The sequence below is a fragment of the Camelus ferus genome, chromosome 12 (genome assembly GCF_009834535.1).
Source record: "Camelus ferus isolate YT-003-E chromosome 12, BCGSAC_Cfer_1.0, whole genome shotgun sequence".
NCBI lineage: Eukaryota > Metazoa > Chordata > Mammalia > Artiodactyla > Camelidae > Camelus > Camelus ferus.
Window position 1 is genome coordinate 63,055,086 of NC_045707.1, and position 20,377 is coordinate 63,075,462.

Sequence of the window (20,377 nt, forward strand, 5' to 3'; positions counted from 1 at the left end):
AGTTGTGGTACATTTATACAATGGAATACTACTCAGCCATAAAAAAGAATAAAATAATGCCACTTGCAGCAACATGGATGGACCTAGAGATCATCATTCTATGTGAAGTAAGCCAGAAAGAGAAAGAAAAATACCATATGATATCATTCATATGTGGAATCTAAAAAAAATAAAAATAAAATAAAAGGACACTATGAACTCATCTACAAAACAGAAACAGACTTGCAGACATAGTAAACAATCTTATGGTTACTAGGGAAAGGGGATGGAAAGGGATAAATCTGGCAGTTTGAGATTTACAAATGTTAGCCACTATCTATAAAAATAGACCTAATAAAAAGTTTTTGCTGTGTAGCACAGGGAACTATGTTCAATATCTCATAATAACCTTTAGTGAAAAAATATGAAAATGAATATATATATATGTGTGTGTGTGTGTGTATATATATATATATATATATATATATATATATATATAAATATATATATATATACATGACTGGGACATTGTACTGTACACCAGAAATTGACACATTGTAACTGACAGTACTTCAATAAAAAATAAAATAAAATAGATTAAAATAAAATAAAATAAAATAAAATAAAATAACAAATGACTGGTTGCAGTTAAGATATAAATAGAAACTAAGAATGATAACACAGATTAATATTTAATGATGTGGTAAAATATATTATTTAATATAATGAAATATATTATTAATGACAGTATAATATACATCATACCACTGTGTTACGTTAAAAAAAGAACACTAATATGTATATTAGGAAGAAAGACTGAAAAGATAAGGGGAATATTAACAACTTTAACCTCTGTGTTTGGGGATTTTAGGTAACTAGTCTTTCTCTTTTTTAATTCATGTATTTCAAATTTAATAATTTAATAACGTTTATAGTTACTTTGGAAATAAAATAAATAAATGTATAATTACATTCATGAAGATAAATTCTGGTACGATTAGAATAAAATATATTCCAATATAGAAAAATTTTAATGAATAATATACAGAAATAATTCTGATGATGCAGTTAAAATATCTCCCAGAGGAAAACTGTACTTGCCAAAAGAATTTTTAAAAAATCACTCTATTTTAAAATATAAAATCTGATACTTCGTCATGATGTGGGTTTATTTCTAAGCAGGTTCTCAGTAGACCTGATTTGGCCAGTAGCTGCCTTTAGGACTTGGGTACGTGAAGGTCATTGCTTTGGGCTTCATTTTTCATCCTAATTGGACAGGGCTAAGGATGAGTTCTAAGGTCCCTTCCTGCTCTGTTAGTACAAACTTCTTTTCATTACTGATTGTATTAACACTGAAATGTGGATTGAATTCTTTTCCAAGACAATGAAAAAAATTTCTCAAATCACGAGCCTCTCGAAGAACCCCTCTTTCTTTCAGTGGCACTCCACATGCCATTGATACAGAGTGTGGCCTACCAGTTAATTAATTGTAATTAATTTGCAGTTAATTAATTCATTTGAAATACAGTTCTCCTATCTAAGTGAAAATTAAATGACAGCTTTGGTGGAGGCGTCCTGGCTAGCACTCTGTATCTTGCTCTGCCTTATACATATAAGTACTCTTACTTCTTTCAGGGCAGATAGTCCTTGACTTTAAAAGTATCAGGCTGAAAAATAACCCGCATTTACAAAGGCTGACCCTGTCCGTCTTGTCCCTTACCCACACCTCTCATTCTATCCCCATTCCTTGGCCCCTTGGCTAAGAAAGTCATCTTGTATAAAATAAAGCTGTTTAGAAGGAATGTGTGACTTTTTGCACCTAAGCGACTGTCTTCTCATCTGGAAAATGGGAATAGTAATTCGTAACAGGGATCACAATTAAATGAAATAATGCTTCACTTGACATTCTTATGACAACAGTGCCTTAAAAGTGTTCTGTACGGGCTTTAGCAAAATAGCCAAGTGCAGGGGACACAGAATATGGTTTCAGTATGTAGTAGTAACATTCCTCCTCCTCATTATATTTATTATGATTATTATTAGGATGCAGTGGCAACAAATATTCCTGTCATTTCCAAACGAGTACAAGAAGAAAAAGAAAGCAGAAACAAAGTTTCTAGACAACCACGCTAAATTATAATTATAAAAACCATGACTGACCATACATCTCAAGTTAAGGCATTACAATAAAATACTTTTTTAATTCCACCTAACTTTATCGGTATATTTGTCCATCAAATATGCTGCTGAATCCATACAAAACCCGTGGCAACCAGAAGGACTATCATTCCTTAGTATCTCTGCAAGGCCCCTAGTAAAGGGAGAACAGACTCCCACGTGAAGTGTGCAGGCAGTGAGCGGTGGGAAGAAGACAAGACAGCGATGCTGTCCGCCAGTATCTCTCATGCAGCAGCGAGTGCTGCTCTGTTCCTAGAGTCCTCTCACTGCTGCCCACACAGCCTGCTCACTCCCAGTGGCCCCTGAGCATAACAGAAAGAAATACCCTTTGGACCTCAAAAAAATAGAGTTGGGGAAACCTGGTGGACAACAGACCAACGATATTTAAAATTACTGTGTTCTCAAATGACGTTCAAAACCTTTTCATACTTCAATTTTGCAGATTTGCAAAGAGGCATGTGCTACTTTTTCAGTATGAAAGGCAAAAGGATTGCTGGGAAGTGGGGAGGCATTTTAACTCTTAACTTCCTAAATGTATCAAGCATGTATTTTAAGGTAACTGCATTCCTTTTAAATGGCTTTTATAATCCAAAGGGACATTCACTTTGCTCAACCTGAAATAATATATCATATAATATGTAATATATATAATAATATGTTACATATGACATTATATTTTATTTTAATTTACTTTTGGAAGAATTTTTCTTTATTGAAGTACAGTCAGTTACAATGTGTCAATTTCTGGTGTACAGCACAATGTCCCAGTCATGCATATATACATACATATATTCATTTTCATATTCTTTTTCATTAAAGGTTATTATAAAATATTGAATATAGTTCCCTGTGCTATACAGAAGAAATTTTTTTATCTGTTTTTATATATAGTGGTTAACATTAAATTTTAAACTTTTAAGTCCCATATATAAAGTAGCCATTATTTCCACTAGGTGGGGGGGAGAAGGATGGTGAGGGTTACGTTTCTGGGCTATAAGACCACTTTATAAATTGCAATTGCTAAAGCACAGAAACAAAAGAAACCAAGTGACTCAGACAGCATTAAAAAGAGGAGAACAAAAAGAGGAAACATCAGAGAAGAGGTAGGAAGACAGAAAGAACACAAGTGAGATGTTTACAGAGAGGCCAAAAAAATCCAGAGTGATGGTGACAAAGACCTACGAAAAAGTCAAGGGGAAAAAAATCAAATAATTAGAGGAGAATTTGTGACTTGTCTGAAATTTTTCTTTGGCCTGGATTTTGAGCACAGTCTACTGAAGAGCCTGAAACATTGTTATTTAACAATTCACAACTCAGAACCCTTATGATACCCAGAATCAACTACCTCAAAAGACCTCAAAAAAAAAAAAAAGTTACAGTGCTTTATAGCAAAGGTAGAAAAATTAAGCTATCTATGGTGACTCGCTCTAAAACGGCCAGCCTGAATAGCTCTGGGAGCACGACATAATTTAAAACGTAAGAAGTATACAGTTGTAGTCAAAGTTGCGAAATGGCTGATAAAGTGCCCTATTTATAGATGCCTGTGTTCAAGATGAGGTGAATTCTTTCCTGATAATTGCATGCCTACTACATCCATGGCTCCTCAAAGGATCTCAGTTCTGCTTTATCCCAGTCTGTGACTCGTTAAGCTGCTTCTTCATTCAGTTCAGGTCAGAGCCCTGTAAATCTAAGTGTCCCCTATGACATGAAGTCTAAATTTACATATATATGACATATTAAAATATATATATATATCATATACATATATATATATTAATGATGGTGTTTTCTGAATCAGAATGATTAGGAATGATTAATACTTCAGGTTAACGTTTAAGATGAACGACAGTGACAGGAATGACACGTGAGTCACAATCCATGAGCACGGTTCTCATTCAGACCATGACCCAGGCCTGAGTGTTTATGAAAACGCCCCTGGATGACAAGAGACTCCACCTCGACAAACAACTGCTGTCGCCCTGGCATAGTTTACCGCAACAGCCATGGTCTTCCGTTTTCTCCATACAAAGGTTGAAAATTACACCGACTTACTGTCTCCATCAAAATACTACATTGATGGGTTTTCAGGTCTGTGAGAATGAGGTTTACCTTCCTTTCTAGCTCAATGTCAAGGTCACTGAGGGTAACAAGGCTGACTGTCCGGCCTGGGAAGAATCCACTATGGCCATTTATTTAATTTTTTTAGGCATACCCACTAAGCTGTCATGAGTAGGCGATAATGTATTTTTCTCACTTGAAATGTCCCCAACTAAAGACAGATTTTATTTGGCTAAAAGAAATTTGACTTTGTGTGTATGTATGTGTGTATATGTTGGTGTGTTAACCAACATATAACTCCAGGTTTTCATAATTTTAATTGATGGATTTATTACATAAGAAAATGCTGTACTTTTTAAAAATAGAAAAGTATTCTTATTTCTCCCAAATCCCGGATGTTCCGTGGCTTCACTGAAATAGATTTTGATTCACCTGTGAAAAAGCTGTGAAATCCACGATAAACTTCATATACACATGGGAGCGTTTTAAGGAATAAGGATAGAGGTAATTGCATCTGATAATTCAATTTGCTAATTAAAAATACTTATGAAGAATCTAGTTCTGTTACATAAGATAAAAGCAAACTATTGGAAAAAATGAAAAAAAAATCTGGGTTCTGGAGAAGGGCAAATGGCAAGAGTGGGTGAAGAAGTCACAAAATAAGCTAAAAGGTATATTTTTCATTGGGAGATGATATAAATGAGAAAAGCACATATACTTTAGAGGAGTTGACACAAATTTTAAGATTTTCTGAAAGAACTGAAATTATACAGGCACCTATACAGGTAACTGGCAGGAACTGGTTATGGGACTGCATGTGTGCAAAGAGAAAGAGAAAAGAGAGGGCACATTGAAAGCCTGCCCTGTACATTTCACCATAAAAGGAGCAAGGTTTGTTTATCTACGAAAACAAAACAGAATTCACTTCAGTTTTTTCATTAGATCTTTTAATTATAGAAAGACTCTCAAGTCACTAGAAAGAAAAAAAAAAAACTCTTTCTAAATACTTAGATGTGAATGGATCCTGAAAAATGAGGATGGATTCTCAAATTTTAGGGAAATCTCTCTATATTATTTTATCTCCATGCCAGAGGCCATGCCTGTGGTTTTTTTCCTCCACAATTAAAAAAGAATATTTTGAAGTAGGAAGACACTGATTTTCTCTGAATTTTGTGAGGAATGAGAAGAACCTGTCTTCTCAACAGCTCCTTTGTCTTCTCCGTTTCTTGATGAAAATCTTGGTGAAAGTAAGAGTAGGAGGAAGTTAGTGAAAGTTGAAAATTCTCCTTGCTATGTATGGATGGCACTCCTTGAAATTCCATCAAACAAACACAATCCAAAACGTTGATTAGATACCAAGTGTTGAGCAGATGCTAAAGGTGTTAGTTTCCTATGGGCTGCCACAGCAAACTACCACAAACTGGGTGGCTTAAAACAACAGAAATTTATTCTCTCACAGTTCTTGTAGCCAGACGTCCAAAATCAACGTATCAGCAGCCTGCTGACTTCCAGACGTGGCGAGGAATCCGCTCCGAGCTTCTGGTGGCTCTGGTCCTCCTTGGTGTCCCTTGGCTTGTAAATGCCTTATTTCAGGTTCTACCTCTGTCTTCACATGAATGTGCCCCTGAGTCTTCACTCTTCTGTCTCCGGTAAAAACACTCATCACTGGACTTCAGGCTCACCATAAACCCATGCAATCCCATCTCCAAACCATTAACTGAATTACATCTGCAAAGGGCCTTTTCCAAGTAAGGTCCCATTCACAGATGGGGCTGGGATTTGGACGTTATCTTTCAGAAGCCACTACTCAATGCATGGCAAGTGTGTCTGTGTGCTCTTATGTTTCCTGCTATTGCCGAGAAAGTACGAGTCATCACGGTTCTTTCTTGCTTTCAGATATTTTAAGATTTGTGCAACACAAAACAATATGAAACACCTTTCATCAACATTATCAAAATGTTGAATAAATGCTAGCACACTCTCATTAGAAAGACTAACATGAATTCTTTTCATTTTCACTTTGAGACAGAATGAACCACAGGTATAGAATCAATCCGAAGTCTTAATCACAAGGGGGAAAACTAAACAAAAAAGAAATGTTAATGTTGCTGAAGGAATCTTCTCAGTGCTAACGGCAATCCTTATATTACTTTGGGAATATGTGGAGGGAATTTCTTCTTTATAGTGGATGGTACTAGCTGCAACAAACTTCATACTCAGTGAATCTTGACTCCATCAGGATAATCTACTCTCTGCGACTAAGTAAAAATGTTTGGAATCTGCAAATATTCTTGTTGGTGCTTCAGCTCTGGCTGAGTAAATAGTAATGATTCCTAATTGTGAGTTTAATCAGCATTGCTCCCTGTGTGGCCCATGTAAATCTATATTCACTTAGCACTTGTACTGTGATAAACAGTCAGGCAGTTAAAATAGAGTATTCCAGAGCTAATCAATAGGTATATCTTTTGACAGATGACACAAAAGTTCAATAGTGTTATGCCTGAAGTTGGAATCACATTAGGCAAACAAAACTAGCATGATAGGAAAATTACTTTTGGCATAAATGGAGGAAAAGCCAATTACACCGAATAGAAAAAAAAAAACAAAAACTTAAGTCACTTCCAAAAGCACACCTCTGTAAAAATTAAAATACCTTGAAAAAATACTGTCGACTATTTGCCTCTATGCATGGCTAGTAAAATCTTTTTTTTTTTTTGAAGTAAAATGTCAGGAAAAAGCCAAAAGGGTTGGGAAAAAGAAAATAAGTGTATGATTATCACTGCATTTTAAATTAGAATAGGAAATCATTAATGCATTTAGATTACAAACTCAACGTGACGATAAGAAAATGCATAGAATTGTGCATTTACTAGAGTTCTGTCAGCTCTCGAGACAATTAAAGTCCCTGCGACACCACAAAGTAAATTAAAAACACACCCAGATTAGTTAGTCCCTCAAGTTGGTCATTCAGTCAAATATTTATTCCACGATGAACTGAACTGAACTAGTATGTATTGAATTCTCCAAATGGCGAGGAAAAGTGGCACTTTCAGTGTGATTCCAGAGAAGCTTGCGGAAAAGAGAGATAATGAAGTCCTCTTCTATCTTTAGTTACAGCCTCTCCTTAAGCGATCTTAATTCATGACTTCTCCTTCACAAAGGTAAGTCAGGTAGTGATTACTGGTGCGGAGAAGGATTTCCAGTTTGACAAAGGAATTCACAACTGGATTAACTCAGACAGCAAGCCCACTTACTATATTTCATACATGGCTTTTCTTCTCCATAGCTTTCCAAAACATGTCTATTTGTTAACATACTCTAATCTTAGAAGAGAAATCCTCTTAAGTGCTAATGAAGGACCATAACCAATTAACTGCGATTTTTGCTCTTCTCAGCAAATTAAAAACAGAACAAACTGATTAACTGAAAAGAAAATGTATAAAACTTCTGGAGGATGTTCTTGGGTCAGTACAGATTCTGCCCCATCAGCTAAACTTTTGAAAGGACCGTGACTTTGGTCTTGAGAAAGGGTGTTGAGAAGGAAAGCCGTTTTCATACACTGTTCTGCCACGTCTCATCTCCTTTCCTCCTTTGCCTAGTGAACATGTACCTTTCCTGCAGGCCTCAGGTCAGTTGTTCACTATGCAGGAACGCCAACCTCATTGACGGGTCAAATTGTTCTTTTCTCGTGTATCTCCCCTCTGGGTTCTCAATATAGTAAAACTGTACAGTATTTGTATGACATCTGACTACTCTCCGTCTACACCACTGGGCTGTCAACTTCAGGAAGGAAGAAGCTGTGTCCTTTTACTCATCACTGGATCTCTGTGCCTTTTAGCATGATGCCTGGGACATGGCAGAGACTCAGGGTAGACCTGGTACGTGAATCAAGCGCTCGAAGAGTCTGAATTAATACTGATTAATCAAGTTAACTAGCCATTACTATGGAGGAAATGTGCAACGATACTTTATGTTAGAAATAAAGCTGAAAGTTAAAACCAAGTTGACTCTCATCCAGATATTTCATTACCCAAATGTGGACTGGCGAGCCTGGCCCTGTAACACTGAGTCCATCACAATGAGGGACGCAGCACGTTATCGATATTACGTTTTAGCTTAAAAAAAAAAGAAAAGCTTCAGAGGAATAAATTAATAATAAAATGTCAGTGATGGTGATGATTTTGATGGTAATTGTGAATTATTCCAGAGGTTCCCATACCACTTTTTGCTTTAAAGATTCTCCTGAGTAATTTCTAGGTCTTTACACTGGAGTGATGCAGACAAGTCATAATGAGGTGAACAGACACAACCACCATTAAAATATAAAATCCCTAGGGCAGAAAGGTGATGGAAGGAAAGTGTTTATCCCTTAAGGTGTTTTTTCAAGCATACGGTAAAAGCAAACAAAAATATATGCCCTCAAGTTTTGCATGGGGGGTAAACTAGCCCGGAGTTCTTTTTATATCTGCAATACAAAGCTTCGGGTAGGTAATTCACTATATTTTCCCCCTTACCTCAATGGGTCTGTTATGAAGAGTGATTAGGATAGAATTTGCACCCAGACTGTATGAAATTCTCTATTAACAGTGTCCCCACCATGCACAGTGCGAAATATACTAGCTCAACTAATTACAGTGTAGATGGCTGTCTTCCCTCACATGCAAGTAAAAAGGTGAGCAGCTAAAACTAGAGGGCACTCAGTTTTAAGCTACTTAACATAATCCACTGAGAATATAACTGCCTTTTGCAGCATGCTTCCTAAACTCTTAGAAATTAAAAATTAAATAATTTCTTTCTGACATTCTCACCAAAAAAAAAAAAAAAAAAAGCAGTTTCTGTGCCAGATGTTGCGAGGAGGTAAAGAAATACATCACTTGACTTGCAAAAGCAGTATTGGCTAACATAAAAAAATAATTCGTTGAGTCAAATATTTAAAACGTGAGAAAATCATAAACACTATTTTGAAACTAAGATATAAAAGCCTATTTTATAATGTAAGATAAAGGGCAAGTAGTTGTATTTTTTGACGGGAAATGAGTTCAAGTAAAAAGAAGTAAAAAGAAGGATTATATAAGGATCCTGGGGACATCCAGAAGAAAAGATTTTAGACTTAAATTATTAGACTATACACCATTTTTATGTATCTATATCCATAGATAGATCTATATCTTTAAATAGATAGATGCAATTTTTTAAATTTATGGGGGAAAGGATTAATAATACATGAAAAATATATGAAAATTGGTAGAGAAAATAAAACAACTTTCAGAATACATTAAACGTTCATCTTCAGGGACCATACGTGTGTACAGGTTGTATTCAGCTATTCTGTGTCATGATTTCTCAATACTAGCTTTAAACTCTCTTCTTACGTATTCTTTCCCTAGACAATTTCATCTACCTCTCATTCTTTCCATTTCTGCCCGCATCCTAGTGCAGTGGTCTTCAAAATAATGTGTTCGTACATCTGGGGGTAAGAGAAGACTTTTCAATGAGTACCTAAGGATACGGGTAGTCTTAGGGCAATCAAGTTCCACATTCTAAACCTTTATGTAGATATTTTCTTCTCCTAAAAACCCTTCTGCCACTTTCCCTCACTTTCCAGGAGAAAGGTGTCTTTCTCATTCACTCATCTTGCATATTCTGGTGGTGCACTGTACTGCAATACCAAATAAAAAGAAAAATTTAAATACTGGTGTTGATAACTAACAAGTGACTTTTCAATTGAAAAAAAAAAAACCCTTTGCTTCCATAAAATTTGAAGAAAGGCCTAATCAACTTGTCTGGTGATAATTAAATTTTGATGATAGATTACCCTGTGATTTTTGGCACAAAACTTGGAAAGATTTTGAAGAATTGTGCTACATTCCTGTAACAAAATACTTTCCATTCCCATCTATTTATTTTTATGTGTAAGGTTTTCCAGTACTTTAACATAAAAATATGAATAGAACTGATGGTGAAATTTTTCTTATTCTCGCAGTGAATAATATTTATCTGCGAATATACGAACTAATTGGAATTAAAGGATTAATCTCAACTTTTACTTTCATATTTAACCACTGTTATTTTTCCATTTGGAAATGATCAAAATTTGCAATGGGTTCATGTTGATCAAGTATATACAAGAGACAACTGTAATGAAAACTCAGGTTAGAAAAAAAATTTAACACAGGGTTTCTGATGACATGAAAAAAGTGTATGTGTGTTTATGTCTATGTGTGTTGCGTGTGTGTGTATTTTTTATTGCAGAGAAGTATGGAATGATGATGAACTTTGCAATGCATGAGTAAGAATGTAATCATATTTTTAAATGGCTAATGATATGGGTATAAAATAGCAATGGTGTTTCAACCTCACTGGATACGTTTAAAGGTTTTGAAAAAATTTGTTGAAAAAAATAGTTTATTTACAATATGCTGGAAGTTAAACCGTTGCAATTATTTAAGTGTATGATGGAAAGTTTTAGATATAGACTTAAACATTTCATTTTAGGCAATTCAGATGCATAAATTTGAGCACTATGGGATTATGCTAGTGAACTGTCATCAATGCCTTCTTTTCTCTTACTCTTTACATCCAGACAAGCATTAACTCCTGTCACTCTTCCTTTTCCAGTCATGCTCAAATACGTCCACTTCTCTTCACCCCCAGCTTTCAGGCCTGGAAGTTGTTCCTGATCTCCTGATCTGGTCAATTTCCCATATGACAGTCTCTGAGAACACCCCAGGTCTCTCCTTGGTTGCACTTACCTGAGTTTCATTTGTAGCTTTGTGGGATTATTTTGAATAATTCCTGCCTCCCTCCTACACTCTCTCCTTGCCTTTGCACTCATCTTTAGCAGCTATAAGGGCATGAACCACAGATTCCCACTGCCAGTAACAGGGCTGGCATTACCTGAATGAAGGACCACTGCCTTCCAAGTGTCCCCAATGGTGCCTGGTATATTGTACCTGCTCAATATATACTTATTAAATACGTGAATAAATGAATATATCCCCCATAACTATATAACCAAAAGAGAGCCCAAAGTGGACAAACTGTGAGGAAACTGTATGATTTACGTTCATGCGCAGTGAGTGTGAAATTCTGGACCGTTGGAGCTGATGTGAGCACTGGAAATTTGAAGGCCAATACCTTGCATTAGAAACAGGGTTGAAATCTGGAGACGTTAACTGACTTGCCCAAAGTCACAGCCGTCTAATGATGAACTAGGAGCAAACCTTACTCCCCATCCCAGCTCGCTGGAGTTTGGGCAGCCCCGTCCCTTCCATTACTCCACACAGACTCCATGCTGTGTTCACTTGTCTGCAGCCTGCCTGTGCTGGTAAGTGAGCACTAGAATGGCAGGTCTGGCTGGCTGGTGTAACTGTAGCCTAAGAAAATTTACAGTAGGCCAATTTACAGCACGAAGAATACAAAAAGGAATCTAAAGAACAGAGGGGAAAAAAAGGACCACAATAACTTAGGAACATGGACAATGAATTAGGATCTGTGTCTTAGGGGAAGAAAATGTGAGGTTTGTGAACAAGACAGAAACAGACCATGATGGGGAGAGCCCTCTGTCCCTCCACATTTATGTGCTCACGTAAGTAGAGCAAATGTTGATGACAGAGAGCAGACCCAAAGTAAAGGAACTTAACTGGAACTCTTTACATTATGAGATTAAAAAAAAAAAAAGCAAAGCCATGGCTGATGGAGGGGCATGCACCTCAAACAGCAGCTGATTAAGGAGAGGGAGGAACACGTCCCATTTCCCTGGAGCCCAAGACAGGTCATACTTCTTAAAGCAGGGAGAAGAAGGCAAGTGTCCCTCGGCTTCTAATTGAGAATCTCTACACTAATGTTTTGTTTTATGTATCATTTTACAGGTCACATCCGTATATCCTCAAAACTTACAGAGAGCGTGTCTAATAGAGAAGGCATTCTATAAATGTTCCGTTCTGTTGGATTCTACACTGTTCCTACTTCCCCCACTTGAAATCCATATCACCCATTCCACAGGGGTGGCCAAAACAAGCAGAACGCAACTTCAAGCATGATTAATGTTTCGTAATTTCCTATAAGGAAATAATAAATATTGCCAGATACTAAATAGGCATTCTGTTACTTAACTCTCGTGACCTGCTTGATTGGTAGTATTATTGCCATTTTTCAGATGATGAAACTCTGTGACTTTCCTAAGGTCATTTAGTAAAACAGCTGCAAATTTGATCACAGTGTCCCTGACTCTGAAGACCATCACCTTTTCCCACACCAGTGGTTCCCAAAGTGTGTGACCCGCACAGGCAGCATCAGTATCACCTCGAAACTTGTTATCAACACAAAGTCCTGGGCCTTTTTCCACCTGCTGAATCAGAACTCTGGAGGTGGGGCCCAGCCAACTGTTTAACAAGTTCCCCCCAGTGATTCTTCTGCACCATCAGATTCAAGAACCACAGGCTTGTACAGTGTAGCACAAAAACCATGGCTTACATGCACTGCAGAGAGCACCTGAGTTCTCTTGGGTGTCTTTTTTTGTTTTTCTTTGTTTCTTTATCATTTTTGAACAAACATATATTTCTGATGTATGGTAATTTGCTATATCACCACAGAATCATACGCAGTAGAGGTAGAAGGTAGGCAGGCCGGTGGGAGGCGGGGGTGGAAGTCCAGATCCATCACTTATTGTTATAAAATCTTAGCAAGTTGCTGAACCTTTCTAAGTTTTGGATTTGTCTTCTGTAAAAGTGAAAATTAAAATGATGAGACCATGCACCAAAAGCTCTTACCTAATGCCTGGAATGTAATAAATATTCAATAAAGTAGATAGAGTTTTCATTATGATTATCATCATTATAGACAATGATGTTGGTTATGTGATAATTAACTGCAGGAGCAGTGAAGCTAAAGTATTATGTATGCTGTAAAGCTCCAGAGATGCTCCGCTATTTGTAATTTTTATTATACAATGGCCTTAATTTTTCCAAATTTCCAGTTCATCTCAATTCAATAAATATTTCTTAGTTCCCACAAGGTACAAGGTATTCTGTTGTTTCAGGGTATTTTTTTAAGTAATGGTATCAGTTATCAATTCATACATTAGGAAATGAATATCACTATTGAGTACTTTTTAAAATTAAATACTTTAAACCTTTACTCTGTGTTGGCTTAAACTTTTGAATTGTATCTTTTAACGCTATTTGAAAAATGATACATTAACACAAAGTTAAGAGGCTGTGTTACTGTGGACACACATTTAATTTCAGGTTAAATTTTTGGCTCAAAGGAAATTCCGTATAGCTATATGAGGTCTCTGTGTAGTTAACTGTACAATCTCAATAGTGTTTTACTACAGAGATTTTCAAATAATAATTTGCTTGGAGTAATAACTTATCTCCCATATTTTACTCAGTGAAGTTTAGGCCAATTATTTCTTGTTTATTTGTACCAACCAGTGAAAGAAATGAATTTCTGTCCCTTTTATTATACTTTTTATACATATAAAAAAGCTATCATCTTTTCTGTCTTTTTTTGTTAGAGTGAAATTCTCAGGTTTCATAACCTCCTCTCATAGCTCATGTTCTCAAGATCTTTTTATCATCTGTATTGTTCTCTACTGAATGTCTGGTGATTTGTCTGTTTTCTGAAACGTGGCATTCTGCTGAACTTAGTCTCCAAATCGCAGCCTAACAAGACCTGAGCATAGCTCAACCTGCTTTCACGCCTGGCATCACCATTACAATTCAACACGCTGTAGCATTTGAATATTTTAACAGGGATCAGAATGTTGGCTCATTCAATTTATCATCCACTGTAATTCTTGAATTTTTCTCTCTGCTGCTACCATCTCTAGCTTTTCATTGCATTTTTTGGTTCCACTACCCTGCCATGCACCAACTTTCCATTCCATTTTCCTGAATCCAATGTCACTGATTCGACCTGTCTCTCCAGTGTACCAAAATTAGGCTGTATAGTAACACGGCCCCCCAAACGTCTGCAATTCCTACCACTTCCATGAGTCCTTGTCCTTTAGATGTATTAGCATAAATATACAGCATCTCCCTCACCAAATTTTTTTAGTGAACTATTACATTACCTTTGGAGTGTTTTAAGATAATTTTTAAGGTTCCAGTTAAACAAATACAAGCAAACAAACCAAGCTGACTGGGTCTGTTACTTCAGCCACATTGAAAAGGAAATTTTGCCCTCCCCTTCACTGACTCAATTTAAGAAAATTAAAGTCAGCACCAACTACAGGATTGCATTATTGTTTCATTATTAAGCTGTCACCCAAAAAACACAGATTAAACTGTGTGTTTAATCTGATCCTCGCACATAGGTGTTGCTCAGTGAGGATCTTGTACCTGCCCTGCAGGAAGTCACTTGTATATGCTGGGGCATTTCATGTGGTTAGTTGGTTGCACAAATCTCAGGAGCCACAGGGTTAGTTTCATTTAGCATGTTTACTTACCAAGTTACGAAAGAAAGCAAAGTAGCGGAACATACAAATGATGACGGAGATAACAAAAGAATCTTAAAGTATTTGGCCCCTAATTTAATGATTTTACCACAAACAAATGGCACAGTTATCCAAATCAAAATGAACTGATCCCTTATACACAATCTTTCTTTTGTAAGGGCATTATAATAGCAATGGGTGGTTCAAATGCACAAGTCAAAACAAAACAAAAAAAATCACTGTATTCCATAAATTAAACATCAATCCACGTGCCTTCCTTCCGTCTGGAACCTCCATCCAGCCACCTTACATACTCATACACACCTGCCCCCTCTCAGTCAGCCCTGTCATCCAACAAAGTCCGACTCATCCTTCGTGAAGAAGAACACGATTTTTTCAAGGCAGGCATGCCTCCTTCCCATGTGCTCACACCCTATCTCGTGCTTAGTTCTTGATTTCAAGTACAACTATTTGTCTCCAGAGCTGTATCTTCAACTACTTCGAGCTCCATCTCTTTTCTTTGCTTCCCAGCTACCAGCTGGTATTGAGAACTGCTCAGTAAAATGTTGTTAAACATATGAATTATTTAAAAAATAGAATTTTCCCAATAGCTCTGTTTTTAAATGTAGGGGGTGATACCGAGCTCAAACACACCCTGGATAAATGATGGTAACGCAATGGTGTTATGTTCAATTTCAATAAAAATGCTAAGAATACTTGTGAACATGGGTAAACCCATAAAAGGGATCAAAAATAACTCTCAGTTCTAAGAAAAAACATGTGTCTGTAGCAAAACAAAACAAACAAATAATCAAACAAAAAACAAAAAGTTGAGACCACAATCTTTAAATAATATGTTTCACCTTTTTTCCCTCAAATGTATATATGATTGTGTATCTTAATAAAATTTTGTAGGTATTGATTTTGGGTAAATGTTTATGTTTCATAGCCTAATGTCGAGGTGGTAAAAAACAGGAAAAAAGTTTTTATAATATTTTTAAGTCTAATACAATAGATCTTAGAAGACAGCAAAAAAGGATAATCATTAGTAAATGTTTAAAAAATAAGAATGATATGAAAACAAATATATGTATATATATGAATGACAAGGACATTATGCTGTACAGCAGAAACTGACACATTGTAACTGACTATACTTCCAATAAAAAAAAAAAAAGAGGATGCTTTAGTTCTAGAGAAGACTGATGAAAGATTTAATCACTGATTTCACGTAGATGATGGACCCATTGAAAGACAATAGCGATAAAATATTTTCCTTCTTAGCTCTGTACAAGACCGGAAATTATTGACTTAAAGAGAAAATGGGAAAATGCTATAGAGAAGGTGAAATATTAAGACTAATGACTAAGCAACGCAGTGAAAGAGTTCCTTCACGGACTTTTAAAGCAGGAAAGCTATCTTTTGATCTGGAGTCAGTTCGATCCTGAATTTAAACCTACGTAACGTTCGACAAGACAAATACCAGTTTGTTCCATAAACAGGTTACACTGTGTCTCTCTGTGTTCATTCTACGAGAAGTCCCTTTCTCTGCTGCACCTGGGTCGTCTCAGCTGCTCATATCAGAGACAAGCCCACTGTAGCATGTAAGAGAGCATCATCTGGACAAATTCTTCCCTAGTGCCTCACCATTCTGATAGGACTCTCCCGAACACGGTGGCCAAAAATGGGAGAGGAATGATTCTAAATTGCCCAAAGCGTAAAAAGGAATGGGAACATCAAGGACCCTGGAAATACAGACTCCTAAGAAGGTTTAAAAAACTGCAGTAAGAAGATCACTGACCTTTGATTTTTTTTTTTTACATTTAACATTCTTTTCATTAACATTAACAAGTGACATTTAGTATAATATTTTCATCAAAAGTAATTCTGTTAAATAATTTTAACCTCACATTATATATTAAAATACTGTATTGTGAAATTCTAAGATAAGATACACGTTTAAGGTTTCTGTCGAGGGCCACTAAAAGAGTAAAGGCTTTTTATAACCTTTTTGCTTTTAGCTTTTAATATTAACATTTGCTCTGCTAACTTTATTTATATCATACATTCACAATTGTTTTATGAATAAATACCACAACCTTTCTAAAGAACCTTAGAATTTGACCTACATTTAATTATTTGGCTCTCACGGGATAGCAAAGTCATCAAAATTCAAAATAAGGTGACAGCCTCTACATGAAGAAAAAGAGCCTGAATTAAGAAAATTGAAAACTGGATAAAACATTCCAAATAAAAATATATTGTGGTTTTCATGCCATTGCTCCGTAAGCTGTGAACCCGAAACAAAGTCTTGCAGTGTTTTTTTTCCTTGTCTTGTTTTTCTCACTTGATAAATGGAATGCATCCACTGAGAATCTGAAGGCAGTATAAATCATATCAGAAATACAGGATTTGGTTCAACTTACCTGTTCCTGTTGCTGGAAATCCAATCTGAAATAAGTGTTGATGCCTGTTGATGACAGTGCTTGTTGCCAAAACTACATGCCAGCATTATAACTTCTCTACGTAGTTCTCTAGGGACCACCAGAAGGAAAAGAGAAATTAGCAAGCAGTGCTAATATCTGGAGAGAAAAGGTAACCTGTTACACTGCATGACGGTAGATAAGTAAATAACTAGCACAAAAAGAGTTTTCAGATGTGGAAATTCTTTTTTTTTGCTGAGTAAGGAGACAATTAGGCAGAGTGACGTGATGCGTCAAAACATCTTCTCTGGAAAGAGTATTACACTGAGGGGTAATCTCAACTTTACCAATAAAGGCAGATCTTCAGTTAAAACAGGAGAAGGAAAAGCCTTTGTTCTCAGTACCAGGTGGTGGAAACTGTGCTGCCCATCAGCAGTCCTCCCAGGAAAGGGAAATGGGAGATGCAGAATGAAAGAAAAATTGTCTCATGCTGCTAAAGTCACAATGGTTCTAGGGGTGCGTTATTGCCCAGTTTTGGGGGAAAGAAGCAAAGAAGAAAATAAAACCGTACTCATGTTGGTAGGACGCTTGAACAAGAGATCCATTAAAATTGGTTTTTGGCCATCCGAGTTTGATGTACGTTGTTGCAACTTGCTTTAAAATATATTCCTAAATGGGGAGTAGGGGAAATAATGTCACTTTCAAATCTCTCCATACTGACAATTAAGGTTGAAGTAAAATTAAAGTATTTTCCAAGTGAACCTACTTTGAAATATCAGTAAAATTATGGAATGGGAAGGTATAATTTTATTCTTTTACTTAGTATTTCAAATACAGAATATAAATATAAAATACTCTTTACTTCCTATTGAATGATTAAGTAATTTGCACTATTAGATATTTGAGATGACAATTTTTGTAGCAAAACAGGGGAACTGAGGAATATTGATGACTCCATGTATACAAAAATACAAATGCATGTAGATATTGCTTATGAAAGTAAGCACCTAATATTTACTCCTTTTATGTCAACAGAGCATATTTAATGCAGAACTGTTAATGCAGGTCCAGCCAACAACCTAGTCTTGTTGAACCTGACCTACACAGAACACTGTTCAGTAAAATGATATGGTACTTCAAAGGCAAAAATCCATTCCACTAATGATATATTTAAATATCAATAGCAATGGAAGTTATGTTCTCACTTGAATGTGGTCCTTGAATTTTCTCAAAGGAACGAAAGCCCTAAAATTACAGTAAAAGCAAGTCTTAACTTTTACTGAAATTGAGGTGTCTGACGTGGTACACTATTCTGAACTACAAATATATACAAAAATGTATTTTACTTTTATAGACGTTTAATATTGCATGTCTCTGTATTAAGGAGAAAAGAGAAGGGTAGTAAGCCTTTCACTAGCAGATGAAAATTATACCACAAATGTAATGGCATATTTCTTTGCATGTCTGTTGTAAGGGCTTAGACAAAATTAACAAGAAGCCAGGATTATTCCCATTAAAAAAAAATTAAAACAGAGGTGCTTTCATGTAGGCTTAGGATAAGAGAAAAAGAAGCCACTCTGATGGCCGTCACACAGTTTGAATGACCTTAATAAACAGATTTCACGTCATGGCAAGCTCGTCTTGAGTCATTTCGAATGTGCAGGTTAATCAGCAGAGCCAGTGTGTCGTAAGCAATAGGGTGATTTTATAAGACACAGGGCAGAGTCTTAAAATAACTAAAGGAAAATAAATCACGCTCAAAGGTGACAGAAGCTACAGAGACATATTCCCACAGGCAAAGCTTCCCTGGTGATAAGAAATTTTGGAATCAAAAGCTCATTAACAGTACTTAATCCTAATCTTAAATCAGAATGGTTATTGCATTCGATTAGGTGGTGACAGCAGTACAAATGGGGTTTTCCAGGCTTGGAGCTTCGGAAGTCTGGTCAGGTAACATTTTGGAATGTCTGTCATGTCTTCAGGTCTATTTGGATTATGTGCTGTTTGCGCCCCTGTATCCCCTTGGACCCAATTATGAATGGGCTTTTGCCTCAATGTTGATCTTATCCTGGTTAATTAAGGAGGTGAATTGACTATGCCCTTTTGGATAAAAATAATGACTAAGAATTTTTTACTGAAACTGCCTACGTTCTGTGAAGAGCTCCGGGACCCCTCTCCCCAGGTTAAGTCCTTTGTGAACACAGAGCCCTTTAACTCTTGGAAAGTAAGTTTCAACTTCAAGGATTTGCCGCGTGTGTTTGTGCTTAAATTCTGAGGCACTTACGCCTAATTGACACTTTTAAGCCAGAACAAAAAGTAGCATGTATTTAAGTTCTTCCTCAAGAAACTGTCATTGGTGTTGCACAGCAAATCAGGACAAGATGACAACACAAATTAGAAGGAACTAAAAAAATTCAGGATGAGTTCACCATAGTGGATGAGAAAATTGCTTATCTTCTGAAAATAAGAAAGAAGAAAAGATATCTTTTTACATTGAAGACATTGTATTTCTCCACGCGGTCCAGTAATTTATCCAGAGGATAGAGAGCTCGGCTGGCAGCGTGCCAAGGAAGAAAATCCTTCTCCTCAGACAAGTATCTGATAACCTCCAGGGGGATATTCTGAGGCAAGTAGCCAGCTCTGCACATTCAAAAAAGTTAACGTTAATCATATGCAGAAGAGATACATGATGATGCAAAAACGAAGATTTTACTTATGCAAATAAAAGGGAGAAAGCAAGACACATCACAGTATGTAAATAAGTCATACTCAGTACTATAAAAATAAAATGACTGACTTTTTAAATACAGCACTACTTAGGATGCCAATGCCCCCTACTACATAGAGTTGGAGAGTTAAGAATTTAAATGAACACGAAAATATCAGAATGCATACTTTTAAAAAGGAAGGAAACGCGTAATTTGAGTAAAATCAACGTGAGGTATTTTCCTTCACAGAAACTCTTCAGAGGTCACAAGGAATTGAAAATAATTGATTACTGAAATGAAATTCCGGTTTCTCAGTGCATCCTCTTTACTTTTCATGTAGCCCTGTGTAATGATATTTAAGCCAGGTTGTTTTCAAAAGGATGACCAAATTAAAGTAGCAAGTTACAGTTTTGACTGTATCTATGTTACATTAGCATACAAGTATTTTTCAAACCTGCCTGTTTAAAAAAAAATGCTTTTTACAACACCTATGAAAATCAGAGTTAGATTTTCAGAGTTTAAATTACAAAAAAAATGTTAAAAGAATAGAGTCTTCCCATTTATTATTTTCCTTCCAAAATAGATGCCAA

At 36.2% G+C, this 20,377-nt stretch overlaps 1 protein-coding gene across 1 annotated transcript in view; it reads right to left on the minus strand.

Annotated features, from left to right (window-relative positions):
• Positions 1-20,377, minus strand: part of TRHDE (thyrotropin releasing hormone degrading enzyme) — a 331,593-nt gene that overhangs the window by 18,072 nt on the left and 293,144 nt on the right. Inside the window, exons 13-15 of the mRNA XM_006191101.3 lie at positions 19,572-19,719; positions 17,651-17,748; positions 17,083-17,190 (exon numbers count right to left, since the gene is read on the minus strand). Of these exons, the coding sequence (XP_006191163.3) occupies positions 17,083-17,190; positions 17,651-17,748; positions 19,572-19,719 (354 nt within the window). The remainder of the gene's footprint in view (positions 1-17,082; positions 17,191-17,650; positions 17,749-19,571; positions 19,720-20,377) is intronic.